Below are 21980 nucleotides of genomic sequence, written 5' to 3' on the forward strand. Positions count from 1 at the left end.
ATAGGTAGAGTAATTGAAGGATTTGAGCAACGTTAAGTAGGGGACACCTGGGACAGTGTCTCAGCACCGATAAGTCGCTGAATTTTGTGTTAGTATCCTTCTGTAATACAAACAGCAATGGTTCAAACTTATTTTGTTTTTATGATTTACTTGTTTCCAGCCTTTTCTCATAAGCTATGATTAATTTTTGTGTTGATTATAGAGGAAATCTGTTATTATTCATGTTGAACTAATATGTTTACATTGCTAGCCGCTCTGAATAATTCTAGATTAATCTAAAATTAGAATGGGATCTCTGATGTTTATCACCCGACAGAAAAATACTGCTGTGAATACAGGCGATGACATACATATATTCAAAATTTACAAAAATTGCATTTTGGTGTTCTTTAATTTTTTAAAGCTACCAGAGTAACAGAAGAAATGCATTGATCTCTTTAGTTATCATGAGAAACTATAGAGTTCAAAGTTCAAAATGATCTCTAGCAGCAGTTCGAGTAGTTAAGGAACTCTGGCACTTCTAGTGTTAAACATGCCAGCTGTACTGCCAGACAATAAATTCATACTCTGCATCAGTCCAAGGATATACAGTGCAAACCATAAACAGAGATATAAAAGCATAAACATTAGAACTTATAAATATTTATTCACATACTTTCAGGGTGCAGACCGTCCGTCAGCCTCCAAGAGAAGCTGAATTTGTTCTTCCTCTTTATATTTTTCCACTTCATGCCCCTCGGTTGTCAGGTGAGATGGAGACAGTTCTGGTTTTATTACAGCACACGCACAAGCACGCACAAAATCTAAAAATAAACCAAAAGGCTAGACAAGAGCAACGTCAAAAGCACACAGGACACACACACAAACAGATGCACATGTGCATTCACTCATAAACACACAGACGCAGATACTCAGGTATGCTCACCTTGGCTTGGCTGAACTTCCTTGACGACAGACAATTGGTCATTGACGAGCATCGGCGAGCTGAAGTTTCGCTTGAACGCTCCAGACTAATGGATGAGAGCAGAAAGAACACAGGGTTTTTTTTTCAGTTTTCATTCCTTCCAGTTTACAGGATGAACTGCTGGGGGAAACTGGCTCCATGTGGTGATTGTAGGACATTAATGGCGTCATTTGAAAATTACTGAATCAGAAACACATCAGGACACACAAAGTGGTGCACGCACGCTGCGGTAAAAGAGCTCATTTCTGCCACCCAGGCAAAATGTTAGCTCTCTTTGCCGCTAATTGTGAACAATGAACTCACTCAGCCACTTCCTTGTGTGCACAGAGGCTTACACACAGGCGTGGACATGTGATTCTGCATGTGTGTATGTCCGCACAACTGCAATTTCATACTGAATTAAGCACAGTAAGTGTTTCAGTCGAGATATTGATTTGTCTCTGCCTCGACTTGCAAATGAGCCGCTCACTTTGTCACATTATGTTGAGGAGAGAAGCCGGATCAAAGGTTGTAAGTGATACCTTGATGTCCAGGTTCTGCTCAGATGATAATTTACCTTCCGCTGCCCTCATCATTCCCCTGTCTCTGCCTCTCTCTGCCTTTGTGCTCCTCTCTCAAACCGCAATGAGGCATCTTGAACACAGTGCTCTTAAAATTTTGCAAGTGGCTCTCAAAAGGTCTTGCTTCTTCCTGCATGCTAATGTACTCTGCCCCTCACTAGAGGATAAACACAGAATCTCTGTCTGAATTCGCTCCCAATTTGCTGCCTAGTGCACCACACTCACCTTCTACCATTGTCCTTCACCCAGGGTCCAAATTCCCACAGTGGAATAAACAGTTGAGTGTCCACAGCATTTAAAGCTCTGTTCCACAATGCAAAATTGTTACCATTGGTCCAAAGGTATCTGAAATCTAAATTTTCTGCCCACTATAGAGTATCTGAGAATTCATCATTATAGGTTAGTGAATACATACACTTTTATCTGTTTTAAATGCTCCTTTAAATGTTCTTTTATCTTATGCTTGAACCTTCTCCTTTTACACTGTATGTGGTTATCACCTTTATTTAATTTTTTAGATGCTTTTTATGAACTTATGTCTTTTATTCAAATTTTACTTACGATACATGAATTCATTTCTTTCATTTTGCACTTGGACTATATTATCCTTGATATTATATGCTCTATTGTTCATGGTTTCATTACATGGTTTTCTAATTTGCAATTTTTCTCCTGCAAATCTTTTAATCTGAAAAACACTTTAAGCTCATTAAAGTGCTATATAAATACAATAATGATAATTATTATTATAATAAAGATCATGTTGGGTAATAAATGTGGATATTCTATTCTTTTTGGCCCTAGAGAGAAGGTGATGTTATTAATGGTTTTGTTTCAGCCACAGCAGCACTCCACATCTCTTAATAAACATGGAGTGAAAACACTATCCTGCCCTTCACCATATGCATCTGTGTTCTGTCAGCATAACTGCACATATGGCTGGTAGATTAAGACCGAGTCTGCCCTCAGGCCATGACTGGTGCAGTGTTTGTGTCTGCGTGTCGACGCAATGGATGGTTGTGTGGTGTGACGTAGTGTTGAAAAAAATATGAAGCAGTGCGTTCATGACTGCATTAACTGCATGGCAACCTGCTGTTTCTGCCTCGTATGAAACATTAATGATGCTTTTACTCAACCTGTGTGAAACTTCATACCAAATTAATTGAAAAGTGCAGGTAAAATCTGAAGTGATCCATACGGATTTAAGGTGAAATTACCATGGCAACAGTGCTCAGGTTATTCAAATCATGATTGTAATCTGAACTGCTATTGTTGCAGGTGTTTTTATAATGTGGTTATTAATAATGTCTTGGTAAAATTAGAGAAAGGGAAGGTCAGACTGGGCTGAGGAAGAGAAAATCTCATTTTCTCATTTTGGCACAATTTCATTCTCTTTGTCTCTTTGTTAATTTAAAAATGATTCTGATTCCTCTTTAGTTGTAACTTGAATCTGAATACGAGCAAATATAAAGCTCAACAATTAAAACATTTTATCTTGATTGTTTAATCCTTGTATTTGTCGTTTTACAGGGATGACACGCTGGGTTTTCTGAGCTAGGGAGCAGTTGGCAGGCACCCAGTAACTGCTGCCAAGAAAGAGTCCAGCACATAAACCCTCCCTATAATGGTAAATTTCCCAATCTAACTTTTTTTTTTTTTGTATGAATTAGACAAATAAGAATGGCAATTAGTGAGCTTTGCCGGTATGCAGATATAAGTATTTGTTTAGACAGAGCCAGACTTGTTTCCTGTCTTTGTGCTAAACTAAGCTAACCAGCTGGTGGCTATCAGACATTCCTTTAAAGCTCCATTGGCGCGCTGCTGCTAACTGTGTTGTAGCTGTCACAAGCTAATTTAGTTAGCTCACTTAACAGTCCTATTAGACTGGGAGCCATATAACAGGCAGCTCACTTCACGCCCCAAAAGTACATATCTAAAGAATTAAGTCAATATTTAAAACATGCACCTACTATAGTTGACTATTGGCTTGAACTGATGACAACTGGTCGACTTGGAAAATCTGTAGTCAGAGGCAGCTCTAGTAAATTGCTGCTAAATGTAGCTGTTTTTAATTTCTTAGTAGTTAGCTGCAGTGCCTGAACTGGGCACTCAGAGCACTGGAGGAGTTTTGGAGTTTACATCACCCATCCCATCATCCCAGGAGCTTTGGACCACCAGGAGTTGTTGGCAAGAACGTCAAGAAATAAAAGGCAGCGAGACAGATGGCGAGCTGGCCTTCTTTGTGTCGGACTAGTAAGTAATAGTATTTTTTTTGGCTTTTTTGATACCTAGTTAGTCATATTTACTGTCTTTCTTTGTCTTCTGTTATCTTCTATACTTGTCTGATGTTTAGCTGTGTAAGCAAACTTTTCACTAGTTTTCACTAGTTATTTATCATAAGCAATGTAATCATAATAAATACACATGTGCAGCTGTCCATATGTACAACATTGGTGTATAAGTGAATTGTGCTCTGAAACTGGGGGCACCAAATCCAATAATATTGCTTTAAGGATATTTCTATTGTTTTTTTCTTTTTCGCCTTTTATTGACAGGACAGTTGCAGACTGACAGGAAATTGACCTACCAAGGCAACTGGGATTTTTCAAGGAAACTGCTGAATATTTTCCAGAGATGCTTCTTGCAAATACTGGTAAATAACAATTCTTCACTAAAATCATGTTCAGCAACACAAACACAAAATCTGAGCCATAAAAAAACAAACAAAGAAAAAACATCAAATAAAAAGACAGTTGAGCAAACAAAAGCTGAGCAAACCAAGATATTCAGTCAGTGGCTATGTTAAGGAAAACTACCAATGTTATACAAAAGGGCAACATTAAATTCTGTATTCGCACCTTCCCATGACAGGGCTGCTGCGATAGCTCTGAGGTGCACCACAGGTGAGCAGCCATCTTGCACGTTTTACACCGGAGAGCCTGTTTGGAGTTTCCTGCAGAGAGGGACAGAGATGACAGAATGAGAGCAGAGGACGCAGACGTGGAGGCAGACCCAAAAAGAAATACACAGCAGGCTGCAGATCCACAACAGGCAGACAGAGCTAACAAAGCAAAGTGGCCTTCAGATCATGTGAGCAGGTTTCTCTCTGCTCAGGTAGAGAGTGTTATCAAGAGCTGTCCCTGGTTTATCAAGCTGGCACTGCTTGCAGAGCTGACAACAACAGCTTCATAATCAACAGCTCCACTTCCCAAACAACCTGCAGAGATTGGAAACCAGCTGGAGATATTTCAATCATAATCGATTTGTCATTGAGTCATCTTGCTTCTTCATCTTTGTTTTCAAGTACTTCGGTGATAAAAAAAAAACTGAGTATTGATGTGTTTTCCCCTCATTTGTTAGGGTTACAACTTGAGAAATCCCTTTTGTTGATTGTTGGCTGTTTTTAACGATTAAGGGGTCTCTTTTTATCTTCAAAACCAAAGATGAATAGATTCCTGGATTTGCTGTAGGTGGGGATCACATCGACAGGTCTCTTATGGAGCAGAAACAACAATCAGCCAAATTGGATGCCTTGATGAAAACGCTGCTTTGACTTTGAAGAGAAAAAAAATGGATTCTTCTTCATCAGCATAACAAGGAGACAGACTGCACGGTGTTTGGAGACTGCAGAGGAGTTCAGCTAGAACGAGGTGATGTGTTACATAAATAAAGCCACAGTGCATGCAAAAAACCCAGCACAGACACAAAAACAGAGGGGCAGCTTGGGGTCTATAATCAATCATAGTGACAGGAAGTAGATTTAGCAGAAATTCTAGCAGTGGCTAGTAGTTCATGCAAGCGGCAAATTAAGGATAAAAGCACTCATACATTTGCACCACAGCAATGCCTGTTAATAATCTAATGGTTTCTCACAGCTGTAAACACTGAGAGAGCTTATTAAGTCCAATTTTACTGTCAGATTTTCCTTAAAGGGGGTAGAAGAAATATTATAAAAACATTATTATATTACAACATTTGTTCAGCTGTTTCAAGGACTGTTTCACTGAAGCAAGTGACTCTATTATGTTCATGCTACCATGCATTTAATTAAAGGGGAAACTCCTTAGAAGTGGTAGATGCAGTGGTAGAACAGTTAAATTGAGCAATATGTTAATAGAGTCTGGCAGGCCGTGAGACAGGCAGTGAGACAGGCAGCCACTGAACTCAAAAGTCTAGAGAGTGTATTTTCAGAGTTGTTTGCTTTTGCTTTCAGGATAAAGGGCTTAGCTTTACATTGACAGATAACTGACAGTTATTAACAGCTGATCATCTTACAATGTATGACTCATCGTCACTTGTTATTGTCAAATTGTGCTTGTCTTATACTCCTGCAGTGTTCCTGCAGCCTGCCTGAGTTTCAGGTGGTGATAAGAGCTTGCATCAACCATTGACAGTATATTAAAAAGGATTTCTACTTTTTTAATATACCGTCTATGGCTCCAACTCCCTCTTAAAATTAGATCACACGACTGATACCACTCTCACAGCTGTATGATGAATACAAGTCCATAGCTTAACTTTGCAAAATAGGCTGCAAAAAAGGGAAAAACAGCTTAATCTAATGAACACATTATACCGCAAGTCTGTTTAATCTATAAAGCAGTGTGTTAGAATAGACTCCAGAAAGTTACTGCTCCGAGTGAAGGAACAACTTGGCACATTAGTCTCCTAAATCAGAGTGTTGTTTTTAATACTTCAGTTATTCACATAAAAAATATAACACTGATGAGCGTTCGAGGTGCTGGTAGGTAGATTTTGTTATGGTTGAACAGAGCCAGTCTAACTGTTTCCTCCTGTGTTCAGCTGTTTGTGCTAAACTAAAATAACTGTCATGTAGTGTTAAACAGTAAGTGTTTTTCTTTCTCAAAATGTCAAACTTTTGCTTTAAAGGACCAGAATGCATGAGCCGCATGTTTAGAGCCGATGTTTGGTTTGTCCAGTCTGGGTTACTCTATAAACATGGTGGTACAACATGGCATCTTTCATGGAAGAGGACCTGCACCCTCCAATATAAACTCAACATTTATAAAACACTGCTTCTTCTTCTTAAGGCCTTTTTGTAGACAGTTTGTTTTTCTCGTGTGATTAATTTGCACGTTACTAATATTTTTCGTTCCTGCCAACTTTCACACCAACAATGGAGTTTCGATCAGGGACACTGTGGCATTTCACAGAACACTGTTTTATATGATAAAAGGGGAAAAAAAGTACAGAGACCACGATTACAAAGACTATGTGTGAAGAGGAATAGCAAATTAGCTTCAGTATGATGATGGTGTGTACATCAAGCTTCAATAATCGAAAACCTCTTTGTTTAAACTTATGACCAGTTGACCCCCCTCCTGTTGGAGTATGGAGCTGGAACTGTTTCTAAATCTTATAATACACCTTAACCAGGGATAGCTGCTGCTGCTCCGGGTCAATTGGATCTCTGAAATTATTCTTCTGCTTCTTCAAATTTGGTGCCATCCTGCAATATGTCCTGAGGCAGCTATAGTTCAGTTTCAGCTTCTAAAACAGTGAAACTCATCAAATTCTCCTTTCTTTCTCTCAATATTGGGTGTACTCGGTGTGTTGTCTTCTTTTATTAAGTAAAAGGAGCACAAGGTCATGTTTATTTTTGATTGCATCTTTTTGCTATGGTGTGATTTTTTTTTTAGTAGCTTAATAATTCGTTCGCAAAATTGTGTTGCACAGACAGGCACATTGAAATTTCAACCACATAATATTTGCAATTTTGCACCATTTATTGTGTCACTGCCTTTATTTTAAGGTGATTGACCAATGAAAGACTTACTTAACTTAACTTAACTTCAATTCCTGCCAGTAAAACTCTGCAAATCTTATGCACCAAGCCTTTCAGGAGTTGTAGACTCCTAAATCCTGTCGTGGTGATAAAACCTGTATAAGAATTTTAACATCCAATAGGTGATGTTCTCTCCATAAAATGTTCTTCAGTTTATGGGATGCCACACAAACAAAGACAGAGAGGCCAGAAATCCTGTGAAAATGCAGCCAAAAAAAAAGCAAAGAGAATCCACGGAGCAGATTGACCACCTTACCCACTATCATGTGCTTGCAGTGCTGGCAGTTGGTGGGCTTGCGAAAGACATGGTCCTGGAAACTGTGGTTAATCTGAGGCCGGGGAGGCTTGGCGGGCAGTGATGGGGAAAGGCTGAGAGAGGGGGAGTGGGAGGAGATGGAGGGGTTGGGGCTGAGAGATGGCGAAATGGACGGTGAGCGGTCGCCGACGAGGGGAGAGCCAGGCAGCAGCGGAGGAGAAGGAGGCGGCGGGTCAGTAATGAAATCCGGGGGCAGGCGAGCGTCACTGTAGGACCTTTGGAAGAAGTTCTCCACACTTTTGCTGCGCATGATGGTCTTGAAGGACAGCGAGCGTTTTAGTCTCTCGAGCTGCACACACACATGGACAGAGACACAGAGAAAGAGGGTACACTAAGAATAAACACAAGATAAGCAAGAATGCTGCGCCACATTTGGGAGCAATAACAAATGTCCAATACACCCTCAGGACAGCACAGGCAATATTCCGGCATTCATAAACACAACACTCTGCTCTGATCTGCACACCATGGGGAAAGAGGGTGAGTCATGAAATGCAATATCACCTCATAAGGAAAGAACACATTAATAGCAAAGCTATCTGTATGTTCCCTTCAGTGAAATCAAGCATATCCTTCGTACTGTCACATTTAACGGGGCAGCTTGTGCATTTGGCCCATGGTTAAACAAGATAAGTCTTTTCCTCTTTGAGAACACCCACGGCTGTACATTCAGGACTGCTGGGAGGAAATGCTATCTCCTCTGTAGTGGTGGCAGGGGGGCTATTTTGATAAACCGAAACAAGACAGTTTACACAGCATGATCATTTATCAACAGCCTATCTTCAGGGCTCTTAATCTGATGGAGTCTGCCGGCCTGATTGATCCTGCCGCAGGTTTTCACTCAACATACAGGGCCGATGCATCCCTCCTCCCAGGGCAAAGTCGCATAGTTACAACGAGGCACGTGTGTGTCATCTACTCCACGTGTCAGCAACCTTCACTATCAAAAGAGACTTTTTTTTTGGCCAAAACAAAAGTCTGTCTGGAACCACAACTATTAGATTCTGTATTTTTCTCCTTTTCATTTAGCATCTATAGCTAGCCTGGAGAGATCAGCCACAGGCAAAATTTAAATGAAAATGCGAAAAAAAATTTATTTGGTGTATAGGAATAGGATACACATTTTTACAGTTAGGGAATGTACAAATCACCTCTGATAAATCACCGCATTTATCATGACAATGACAAATGAAAATTTAAATGTGGTCTAGTCGATTAAATGTCACCATCCTCACTAGTCAGCACCAGATACACTAGTCGCTTAATCTAATTATTAATCATTTTTAATGTACAACACCCACTACTTCAACCACTGGGCCATAGCAATACATAAACAAATGCAGCAAAGGCATCTGGATGTTAACCTGCAAGGAGAGCAGGCTGCTGCTGAAAAGTTTACATATTTATCAGGCTGTTGTCATGTTTTTGTCATTGTTAGTATTTCTCATTTTATTCTGCAGTTGTCAATTGTTTCCATCCGCCCCTAATGAACCTCCAGTGTATTTAGCCCCTTGTCTATCCCCTCTTTAGTTCCCAGTTTGGGCTAAATGTAATGTTTTTTGGGGTGTTTTCCTACCTTTAGATGAATTGACTAGTCCAAATTACAATTTTCATGTATCCTCTCAAATGTATATTGACTTTAACAGCTATGCTTGGATCTTGAAAGTTATAGTGACCAAACAGCCTTAAAGAATTGATGGTTGCTGCATTTCAACAGCTGAAATGTAACATCAGCGGCGGACACATCTGTAAGCTCTGCTCTCTGTAGCCATCAAGCATTGATTGGCTAGATAAATGCATGTTTCCTGACATTTCCCTCCGGCTCTGTGTACAGATGATGATGCTAGTTTCCCGGGGGATAGGCGGCCATTTGTTACCCTGACATGCAATGGCAGCGGGAGAACAGTGTGAGGGCGTGGTCGTGTCATAGGGGAAGAATGGATCAACACAGACAGACACGCAGACAGATAATCAGTAGGCAACAGACACTCTGTGTGCACACTTTGTCTGTCTGCCTGTCCACGCTCGCTCTGTTCAACGGCGAACATAATCACTTTACAGGGACATGCTGTTTACAGCTCTGCGCGTCTGGGAATAAGATATGAAAACAGTTTGTCTATTTGAGTGTGTGTGTGCGTGTATGTTGTTGTGAGGGACACATGGAGGAGCATGAGAAACAAAATGTGTGCAACTGAGGGCAGGTTTGCACACTCCATATGCTACCTGTAAATCTCTATTACAGATGTCCTTTCACCAGATTCCACTGAGGAAGACGAGCAACGGTGGACTAATGCAGCACAATATACTGCTATTATAGACGTGGGAGCACAATATGGTGCTACTCTCTCTATATTGAACCTCATAGAGGGTTTATAAGTTTGAATGATTCAAGCAGGGTGAGAAAACTGTCAGTCTGACTCAAATCTTTGACTGATTTCCACTTTTCACTCTCTGCTAGAAGATTCTGAATTCCTCAGTGTAAAATAAAATAGCTCTACCATTCAGTCATATGCCAGTTAACATAAAAGGTGTTGTTACCTGCAGGGAATGTGCAGTATGTCTTCAACGTTCCCCCGGCATGTACTATAGATGTTTGTCATATAAATTGACTGAATCATTCAGTCCAAAGTGGATGAGATTGTTGTGTGTGTTATGTGGATGTGTGTGTGGTTTCAATACATTCTGCACCCGTTGACAGTTCTTGAATTGATTTGTGCTGTATATTTATTAGTTTTATTTCTGTAATTAGGGCTTTACAGTACAGTGAAACCCAAGGTAAGTTTCCCAAAGGGGAAAATAAAGTATGTCATGGTTGTCTTATTACTAAACTAAAAGTTCATTTGTGACTTTGGAGACAGCAGTTGATAAAATCAGGTCTGTTAGCTCCATGATTTTCAAAGTGGGTGCTGCCAGAGGGGCCTCAGCAAATTGGAGGGATAAAGGAAAAAGCTGAAAAAAATAAAACAAATAAAATAAAATCAAGTTGATTTTTATGTTGCAGGCATTATGTTTTCGGGTTGTCTGTCCATCCCATTCCTGTGAACACGATATCTCAAAAACGCTTTGATGGGATCTATTCAAACTTGACACAAATGTTCATTTGGACTCTAGGTTTGGTGGTAAAAAGTCAAAGGTCAAGTTCACTGTGACCTCACATCTGCCCCATTTTTGTGAACATAGCATCTGAGAAACACCTGGACAAAATATCTTCAGATTTGGTACGAGCATCCACCTGGACTCAAGGATGAACTGACTAGATTAAGGCGGTCAGAGGTCCCTCTTGACCTCACAAAAACATGGATGTAAATTGTAACTTGAGTGGTTCGCGAGGCATACAGGTTTAGGGTTAGGCATCATGTAACATAACATTAGAAGGGACGGTTATGTTAAGAGTTGGTGAGAAATGTAGTTCACAGCAGTTTTAAACAAAAAGTAAACTATGACAATGCTAAAACTTTCATGACCTGTATAATTTCAAATTGACAGTCATAGCACAAGTCAAACAGGATCAAAAAAGGATATCTTGTGCATCTGTATGAGATACTGAGGGGTGTGACAAAGCGTTGGTATTTGATGTTCTGGGAGTGAGAACGGATCTACAAGGTACATGTGGAATTTCAAAAACTACAAGGATTACCACTGAGTTAATCTCCCAGTATCTCTTTAAACCACCCACACTTTTAAGTTCACTTCACATCTCATTAAGTACCTCTTCGCTCTCTGTGACACAGATTTGAATGACGTGAGCAGGAGAGTAAGTCGAGGAGGGAGGCGGAAGCGGGCCAAGGTCTTCATTAATTAATGTAGCACCTTCACTGCTGTGATGTTTATTGATGTGACACTACAGAGAGACGTGTGAACTGCTGAAATAGTGGACACTGGAAGGCTACAAGTAGCTGAGAAGATAACTGGCTGTCTGTATTTGTGTTTCGCCGGCTAGGGGAGGAAATGTATTTGTTTGTCACCATGTTGCTCATTCAGAAACAGACAGGGGAGGTTGGAGTCCAACAGCCATTGTGTTGTGCTTGGGGGTGTTATGTGTGAACAGCGATTGGGTGAGTGAAAATGGGTGGATGATGAGTTATCAGGACAAAACAGCATGGCAGGGTTAGCTGAATGTGGGTGCAGGATTGCACTGTGGTGAGGGAAGTGGTTGTAATCCATTTCACACAAAGTTCCTCCTCCGTTAAACAATCACAGAGAGAGGGGGGAAAGAGGTGCACGAATGACTGTTTGCTGTGTGTGTTCGTGCACGTGTGATAAAGTACAGAAGGATGGAAGCAGCCTGTGATTATGCATCTCTTATCTCGTTTTCAAAGTGGGAATCTTCCAGGCTGCCGGCATAATAACTTTAGCCAACAGGGGAAGTGTTTGGACATGAAACCGGTCCAAAACCCTCCATGTAATGATAACCAAAACTGAGTGTGCTTTACTTATTTGAGTTTTCAACAGACCATAGTCAAACAATGAATACTGTACACATGTACATTAAAGTTGTAACAATACATCAAATATCACAATATTACAAAACAATTTATCAATACTGTACTAGATTGTGAAGATATCTACGATGATATTATATGATTAATTATTTTCTTTTATTTTTTATTTTATATAAAGAATCCTACTTACTGCTGCAATGTTTTTGTTTTGCAGTCACACAAACATAATTTAAATATTAACTGCAAAAGACAATAAATGCCAATTTTTTGCACAAGCTTAAGTCTGGCTACTTTTATTTTATTTTATTAAAGAAAGAAAGAAAAAAGAAGAAGCATTTCAAATTTAAAGAAAAGTGAACAAGCAAAAATGATGTACACATCAGATTTATCATTTAATAATTAATTTCAATTTGGTATTTTCTTTCTGTTTTCAATAACTATCATACTGCAGACTTTTTTTTATCATGGTGTTATCGTACCGGGAATTTTTGGTATTATTACATCCCTAATGTACATACCATTCAAGAAGTTGGTCACAGTTAGGTTACATTTAAAAAAATCAGGAAAGTTAACAAGACAACTGGAAATGCTCCGACACAAAATAGAAAAAAAAGTTACAAAAAGACCCCCACAAATGCAAGGAACATAAAAAAAAAACTTGGAAAAGAAACAAACATACAAAACAAAATACAAAGATTAAAAAAAAAAACGTCACAACACCCACATAACACTAACTATACTACCCTCATTCGCTCAGAGATTTATGATATGTGTTATTTTTTGCTCTTTCCCTGAGGTTCTTGCTATTTTTTATTCTTTTGAAATAAAACCTTCAGTTTTTCCCTTTACTTCTGTTCAATTGCAGCTGTCTCCTTTTTTCTGTTTCACATCGCCTACCCAAAATAATTGAAGCCGCACAGTGAAGGTGTAAATAATTGCATCCCTAAATACATCATGTACCTGAGGACGATCATTTCCTCTGTAACCACGTATCCCGCTGATGACCTAGAATTGGATCAAGCCAGGAAACTGTGTCTTTCACAGCACGGTTATCCTTCTTAAGTCTGAAATATCCTCACTGAGAACAAGGTCGGACACGGTGACGTTCGCCGTGACAAAAAAACCTAATTGTGCACGCTTTTTTTATAGCGCGACTAGCCTTAAAGGAAGCCTGGGAGAATTTTAACAGGCTGGAAGTAAAATATTCCATTTATAGGTCACATACATGCACTTTATTGAAGACTAGCTTTGGCACTGTTTTAAACTTTGAAACTGTGGAGCGGAGGTGTGCATCTGTTGCAAGTGGCTGATATTTCCCCAGTTTCTGCTGCACTGTTTTGATGTTGACAACACAAAGGTGAGAGGCACTATTCAGGAGAGAACATGGCGCTTGGCAGAAGTGAGAATAATAAGAAATAGGAGAGAAGAATTAGCACTTACTGTATCTCTCTGAGGTAACACCTATGCACACCTGGCTACTCTCTGCACAAAGTAATGCGACTGTTTGATTGTTGGTTTTAGAGATACAAAAATTGGGTGATGCAGCCCACACCATGACCTTTTCACAAAACCACTGTTACAGCTCAAGAGATTATATATTTTGACCTTTACATTCCCGGAGACACAGCTGGAGCAACTGGTCAATCTTTTCCACTTGAGATGTTTTTTACTGGGTGAACCATTTAAAATAGTCCACAGTACAGCAATAATATGGCCTCAAGCTGTGTTTATGGCCACATTCCCAGTGGGATCGAGCCTCTGCTGTTCGGTCTTGACCTCCGGACAGGCTGGAGCATCCCTATATATATATCTCAGCCTGGCCATTACATTCTGATGGAGGGAGGCAGAGCCACAGATTCGGATGAAATAAAAGCTTCATAGTTGAATTATGTGTGCTCAAACCCCGCTGTCCCTCTATGGAGCATTGATTTTGGACTTTTGTGTTTGGCTACATGTGACGATGACTGGATGACGGTATACGGATCGAAGATGTGAGAATTATGGGCTTTTACGGGTCCTCTGAGGCGGCTCAGTGAAAATCTGCAGCAGCGTGATTGTGGCCGCTTGAAGAATATTGACGGTGCAGGTGTGCGGGTAAATCTGGGCAATGTCATGCATTTTTCGTGGCATTGTGAGTCATTTGTGATTTGGATCAATAATTTGTTAAGAGATAAACAGCTAAATCAAACCCAAATGTTTCTTTTGGGAGAAGCGTTTTTCTGTAGAAGAAAGCCATTGTTTGGTGCTTGTCAGAAGTAAAGTTGGTAGATAAATGAAAGAAGATTGAAGCAGTTCCCTCTGCACTTGACAGGCATTGTCATGAAATTGCAGGGGATCAATAGTACATGTGGGATTTGATCATACGTCAAAACCAGGGAACCAAGATCTCGGTTCATCTTTATCAATATCTGCATCTGATCTGTTACAGAAATTCTTGTGATGCACATGAAGGAGTCTGTGTGTACTGTTGACCCAAACTGGCCGCGGCGTCACACGGAAGTATGACGCTCTCAGCTAATGTTTAAATGGAAGCTAACGGGAATGCTTTTTAGGCTCACGCACTGACAGATGATTAGATTAGCTGTAATTGAGACGTGTGCTCTATCTGGAGCTGTTATGCCAGCACTCATCTGCTCTGATTGAGAGAGCCCGGCGCAGGACTGTGATGCTGCACAGAAAACGTGTTGAACCATTGCACCATTAACAAACATGATTCAAAAATGCATGTCAACTTCTAATAAAGCATTCTTCATAAATATTTAATAGGTTGTCATGTTTAACAGGCTGTTTGTTCATGGTTCAGCAAATGGTGTCATAAAATTGTAGATGTTCAAGTTTCCATTTTTCTGGGCATCTTAAAGTTGAAGCGTGATTCCAGACATCAAAATTTGGGGACTTTCGGTGTGTGAAGTCAGTGTCATTTTGGAGTGAAGACTGCAAGTTTGAAAGTGGAGAAGGGAGGTTTCCACACCTCTGTAGCCCGCTCCTTTAGCCAGGCAGCACTTCATGTTCGATATCCAAGGGGCGTTAATCAATGGGTGCAGGTCAAAATGCTTCTGGAATTGACTAGACCTACAACCTATCATGTTTTATATCTTAATATATATGTTTTCTCTTCAATAACATGCTGTAAATTAGGGCTGGGTGATGTGACAAAATTAAACATGACAATATTTTTGACCAAATATCTCAATATCAGTATTAACAATATTAACAACATCAGCAGTCATGTGGAACACGACGAAAATGACATCACTTTTAGAGTAATGATGCCTTTAAAACCAGAAAAAGACAACACTCATGCCACATCACAATATCCAAAATCTAAGACGATATTCAGTTTCCTATCTCCTTATCAATAAAATATCAATATATTGTCCAGCCCCGAACAAACACATGCAAAAATCACATACAAATATAATATTCAATCTGGTGTTGCAGTGAACAGTTATGCATTATATCAGACAGAACTAAAAGCTCATTTTGAAGGTTAAAGCGAGCATGGAATAATAAAATTGCACAGCAGTTTTGTAAATTTATAACCATTACAACCATATTATCACAATATGATTTACCGAAACACTATAAATGATGATATTAAATTATTGCCTCAGCTCTAATAGCATATGATTGCACCCATTTCCAGTCGAGGACCTCTCTTTATCTCTCCTTTGTCTGCTTACACTGTGTGCTTGTGGATATCTAATAAAAGTGACAGAAAGAGTAGAAAAAAAAACACTTAAAAAAAATTCTAAACCAATTTACCTCTGGAATAACCCACCTTCAGCCAACACATTGTGTTCATGTGTTAGAGTGAAATATCTCCTTCACAAAACAGCTGGACTTGGCCACAGACTGTATAGCGTATGATTACTTGTCATTTAGCTTTGGAGCTGCGACAAGTTCTCATTTTCAGACTGTAGGCGATGCCAGTCACCTCTTATCACTCAGCTGGCTGTGTGTGTGCTCAAGTGCTCACAGTGAGCAAAGAAGATTGGGCGAAGACACTACAGGGGACACATGGGTGATTTGTGGTGTTCTTGTCACACCACGGGCAAAGATGACAAATCGGCCAATCTCTCAAAACATGTCTGGTATTATTCTAAGTGTTCGTATCTCTCTGGTCAGACTGTCCTGTTTGCACGTTTTGGAGAGAAAAAGGTTCACCTGTGCACTTCCATCATAGAAAAAGCTCCCAAAGCATCAACAGCCCAAAGAGGGACTCTATTGGCTGCTGAGTGCTGCTCTACCACTCACGTTTTTGTCCCTGCCTTGGCAGTAAACCACAGTACATTGTTGGGAGCCGGGGAGAAAGTCCATGCTTCCTTTCCTCCTAATCCTCTGGCACTGTTTTCCTCTGTTCCTGATTTCTGATATCCATCTTTGTGGGAATTCTGCTGCTGGTGGATTTGAGCTGTCTGTCTGTTATCAGAGTCACTCCCTTTCTTCCTTATCTAATTAAAACCACCATAGACTCATGGCTATGTGTCTGATTAGATTCCTTTTAAAAAAAAGCACCCTGTGGCGTTTTTATTTTAATTTCAATTTTAGGAATGGTCTTGATTTGGTGGGTAAAATAGATAAGGGTGGAATACTAACATGTAAGATTTTGAATCTAATGTGTCCACACATGTGCATAGCAGAGATAAGCTGACAATAAAGGAGAAATATGACCATGATGTGTCATCAGAGATTAAGGAAACATGCTAAGTTGAAATACTGGCTTCTCAACTCAACACTGCAGCTGTGCTATTCTGGTCTGTAATTTGTGTTTCTGTGTGCCCATTTCACATTGATTAGAGTTCAAATTAATGCAGAATGGTCGCTGAATGACTAAGTGTCTGTTTATGAGTTGCAATAGCTCATTAATAATATTGTAGATGGAGAAGATGTTTATAACAGTTAAATTAAGCAAAATGTTAATGGAGTCTGGCAGGCAGTAAGACAGGCAGTCACTTAACTCCAACTCCAGTGTTTATTTTCAGAGCAGTGAGCTTTTGTTCTCAGGATAACAGGCTTAACTTTACATCGACAGACGTCGTTTTTACTTGTGATTGTCAAATTACAATGTTGCAGGGACGTCACAGAGAATATCTGTCAATACCAGGTATAAGCTCTGCAATTCCAAATTTATAAATAGAGCATATTTCACACCCGAGAGACAGAGCTGCATTGAAACCGATTTATCCCCTCTCCACCCCCGCTGTAAACTAGAGACTAGAGACGTTCATACCTACGGTGCGGTCTTGCTCTGAGCTTAGACTGTGGTGTGATCACAATGCTGGGAGACTTGAGTGATCTGACACTCACCTCCGAGAGGATAAAATGTCTTGTTAGGCTATCATTACAACTGCATCTATGTGGAATCACGAGGATCCCCTTAATATTACTGAGTGGATTAATCAGGTTGATTAATGTGCTCCTGAAGAAAACATAATTTATGCCCTGAGAGGTGGCCCATGGCTGTTTCACTGCAGCGTACTGTCTACTTTACTATTTTCTATTTTCTGTTATTTTACGTCATCTTTTCTCCCTGCATCTTTAATGTGTGTGTGTTTGGAGGGATACAGAACTCGTGGCACTGGTTTTACACTATGGTTTGCTATACTGTGATGTGTTATTGTATGTTTGTTTTATAATGGATCTGGAAAATGAATTTTCCAACAGCTAATAATGTTGTGCTTGTCTTGCACTCCTGCAGTGTTCCTGCAGCCTTGGACATGCAATTGTCACATATTGCTCCTTTAACTTCGATATGAGATTCCTTAATAGATGCCTATATGTCACAAACCTCCAGTGGAAGAGGGCTCTTGAATCCCAAGCACTTAGAGGAAGTTGAAAAGATTATACAATTAACCTTCTTCTGAATATCAAACATCTATGAGCCGCACCAGGAGCACGAGGGCTGGAGGTTAAAGTGAAATCTATTCTTACTCAGAGTCTTGGAATTCAACCAGCCCAGCTTCAATCGATGGGAGAGCAGAGGGGAGGTGAGGAACCAGGCTGGTGATTGAATGGCCGGCCTGATTAGTTTGTGGCATAAAAGGTTTTGATGTGGTGAAGCCGGAGCAGCCAATGAATCACATGAATACCAATCAGTCCTGCTTGGCACAGAGTATCGTCCAATATCTTTGGTAGCAGCTGGTGAGGAGAGGAGAACTGGAGTGGACCACACTAAAGAGAGAGTGGTGATAAAATGGTTCACAACAATGCCTACTTCCATGCTTCTTCTCACATGAAATATTTAGACAAAGCACAGAGACAATCTGCTGGTGAAGCGTCTGACTGTCACTTCATTTCAAACATGTCCATAGTGTGTGTGTGGGCGGCGACAGGAGGCATGAGGTTGAGACAAAGACTCCAACTCTTCTGAGGGAAATTTCTATCAAGTGTTTGGGCCCAATGAATCAAGGGTCCTGAAAGCGTTCCATTAAAAAGCAGGCATTGAGAGAGCTTTCACAGCTCCTGCACTTGGAGGCCGGCCCTTGAAATCTTTGTTTATACATTCATGTCAACAAATTAAATGGAATCATAAGGACACTTTGTAAGGACACTTGAGGCTCAGGCAGGCCTGTATACTGTACAGTAAAAGGATCTAGCTCTGCATATTAGGTACAAAATGCATGTATAAATAAATGTGGCCATTTATGCTTACTGCAATATAAACTTTCCTGCAGCGTAGAAGAAAAGGTTGTGAGTGCAGCTGTGTGGGAAAAATACTTCATCAGTAAGCACTGAAAAGAAAATAACAAACACATATCTGATACACATTCCTTGTGACCATTCTTCTGTGTAAGCTCTATATTTAAAACTGCTACAAGGAACTTTTCTATTTTGTTGATTTTGGAGGCCCCTGTGGACAAAAAAGGTAGTGTTTCCTCCACCCTAAACCACAAAATGTAGTGTGAAAGGAGCGATATGTAGCCATTGCACATCCAAAAATGTGTACTGCATTTTAAATAGTGAGTTGGAGCCACAGATGGTATATTAGAGTTTGAAATCCTAGACTCGAGGAAGCTCAGGCAGGCTGCAGGAGCGCAAGACAGGCAGAAAATTATATTTTAAAACTGACAAGCGATGACGAGTCCTACACTGAAAGTCGATCTGCTGTTTTTAGAGGTCAGTTGTCTGTCGATTTAAAGCGAAAACAGATCCTGAAAACAAAAGCCCACTGTTCCAAAAAGACAGTTTGAGTGCACTGGATCTCCCAGCCTGCCAAACTCCATTAACATTTTGCTCAGTTTAAACGCTATAAACATCTGCTCCTTCTAAAAGATTATTAATGGTTTTTTGATGACATAAAAACAGACAATCGGCAAACATTCAACATTAATTTTAACTCTAATAAATGTGAAACAGGTGAACAATAACTCAAGTTATGGATTAGAATAGAAATTTCAAAGGACACCAGACTGTAGAATTGTTGTCATTTCAGCTCTTTCTTAAATATCATGGAAATTTTATGATAAATTACAAATTTCTCCTTTAATAAAATCTTCTCCTGCTTCTTTTTTTAGCTGGTTAAGGTACCACTCACTGTCATTTGTCCTGGGAAAATGTAAACACAGGCTTGTCTCATCTGATCTGAGAATCCAGCCAGGTGACAGACATTTAGATTAACTATATACAAAAAACAACAACAATCTTCTCTCGTTTGCTTATGTAGGTCACATAAAGGCATCAGAATTAGTTGAGACTGTTTCATAACCGGTTAAAAACTCATTTCATAAATCCAATTTGTGTGTGTGTGTGCAGGAAGAGGATTTGGAGAGGCATAGAGAAAGGGGGAGACAGAGTGACATCAGACCTTACGTGTGAGGTTACACCTAGTGACGCAGTCATGATGAGTACAACTGCAATTGTGAAGTGTTGTCATCAGCATTACATAAACCGGTGGAATATTACAGGAAAAATACAATGCAGAATTTCAAGGTAAAAAAAAAAGCACAACTGCAGGTAAAAAAAAAAACCCCAGAAGAATCTCTTTACTTATTCAGTCTGCAGTCATTTTACCATGCACGAGAAGGAAAACTGTTCTGCAAAGTTGACTGTTTGAATCTGAGTGTCTTAATTCTCCTCGTCACAGAGACTCGAGTGTGAAGTGTATGTGAGGTGAGTCTGCTCTGGGTAAAACTGTGCTACTTGCCTTGGATGCCATCGGTTGGATGGACATGGTGCTTGGAGAGCGCTGGAGCTGCGACTCGCTCTCCATCTCATTGTTCTCAGTCATCATTGAAACCGTGATGGAAAGAGTCGTTCAACAACAGTAATGATAATAAAAAAGAACTTTTAACTCCTCAAACTGCGTCCTGGGAAATATCCGGCTGCACCCATACAGAAGCCTGACAAAGTGTGACAGATCCACATCACAGGGGTTTGTGCGCGCTGCGAGGTGGACGCCTTATGGCCATTTGCTCTCCACACACCAGTTGCAAGCGCATAGGTTGATCAAACAGTTTCTAAACACACACGCAGACACACCAGCTGTTTATATTTCGCTCATGTCATGCAAAGGCAAGCATTCAGGAAACGGTTAAAGCTCGAGTCTGGATCGTCCCTTGATGCGCATCAGAAAGCTCCACTGTGGCACAATTCCGTCCAAAAAAGGTTCGAATCAGCAAAACATCGATGTGAAAATGTCAGCCGAGTAGGATCATCCAACAAACCTTGTGCTCCTGTCTGGAGGGCACTGTCTGGGTGTAAATCCAAAGCGAACTGTGCATTTCGCCGCTGCACAGACTTAAATTTAAGCGCAATGTGAGGCACGCCTTCCCGTGCGTCTGAGGCGCATGATTGGGGCAATTTTTACAACTCTGCCAGGATTCATTTAGACTAATCGGGAGTCACGGTCGTGGGCGGGGGCTCGTTTTAAGTCCAAATATAGAGCAGCTCACAACTCGCAAACAGAGAGCTGATTTTCTCTTTGAGGTCATGAGTGATTGGTATAAAAGCTGGATGTTCCCTTTTTTATTTTCCCACAGGGTTACTACATTTTTTTAAGTCAAAGCTGCTCAGTGAGCCCGTTTAATTCTGCTGTTGTAACTCCAGAACTGCTTCTAGTTCCATCAGGTAAATTAATGATACCTTCTGGCATTTAGTAATCAGTTACATGATGTACCACAGATACAAGGACGTACAGTATAAAATGTATAAAGACTAGTATCTGACTACACTCTTAGAAATAAGGGTTACAAAAGGGTTCATCCTGAAGGACTGAGGTTCTACCCAGAGGGTAGATTGGGTTCTTTGCAAGATGAAGGTTTCCATTAAGAACCCACCCAAAGAACCTTTTTAGAAGAAAGAGTTCTTCAAGGATTGTTGAAAACTTTTTCATCAGGGGGTTGTCAAGGATTTTTTTTGTGCCATAATATAAAAGGCCTCTTGGTAGAACCCTCTGTATGGACTCTGGTTCCACGCTTCATCTAATTTCTGCACAAAAATACTGAAGCACACCTCATTCATTTCCTTCCCCTTTGGCTTTGATTCATATCATTCCCCTCAAACTCTGTGTTTTCATCATCAGAGCTCATAAAGACACAGTAATCCCACCCAGGATCTCAACTCCCCTGGTTCCCACCTGTTTTCCAGCCACCAGCCGACAACATCATACCCATCCATCCATTCATGACCTCCATCCCTACATCCCCTCACCCCCCTCCTTCTATTCTGTCATCCTAAATTTCTTTGTCTCATCCCTTCACTTGGCTTGTGGAGCTAAAAGCACCACAAATACATGTGAAAACCTCGACGGCAATGTCTCTTTCCAGAAATTATGACTCAGTTACTCAAGATAATGTGCGGACCTTGTGAGCAGTTTAATTTATTTTTTCTTGTAAAAAGAAAGTAGTTCTGGTAGATATTACCGTGGAAAGAAAATAGTTCCTGCATGAAA

The 21980-nt window shown here is 40.3% G+C and overlaps 1 protein-coding gene across 1 annotated transcript in view; it reads right to left on the reverse strand.

The window, feature by feature from the left end:
* The window catches only part of LOC146309212 (SH3 and cysteine-rich domain-containing protein 2-like), a 34594-nt gene extending 13733 nt beyond the window's left edge, over positions 1-20861 (reverse strand). Inside the window, exons 1-4 of the mRNA XM_084744323.1 lie at positions 20235-20861; positions 7587-7935; positions 4383-4477; positions 926-1010 (exon numbers count right to left, since the gene is read on the reverse strand). Of these exons, the coding sequence (XP_084600449.1) occupies positions 926-1010; positions 4383-4477; positions 7587-7935; positions 20235-20321 (616 nt within the window). The 5' untranslated portion in view covers positions 20322-20861. The remainder of the gene's footprint in view (positions 1-925; positions 1011-4382; positions 4478-7586; positions 7936-20234) is intronic.
* Between the last annotated feature and the right edge of the window lie 1119 nt (positions 20862-21980).

The sequence above is a fragment of the Lutjanus erythropterus genome, chromosome 19, assembly GCF_056507025.1.
Source record: "Lutjanus erythropterus isolate fLutEry1 chromosome 19, fLutEry1.hap2, whole genome shotgun sequence".
NCBI lineage: Eukaryota > Metazoa > Chordata > Actinopteri > Lutjaniformes > Lutjanidae > Lutjanus > Lutjanus erythropterus.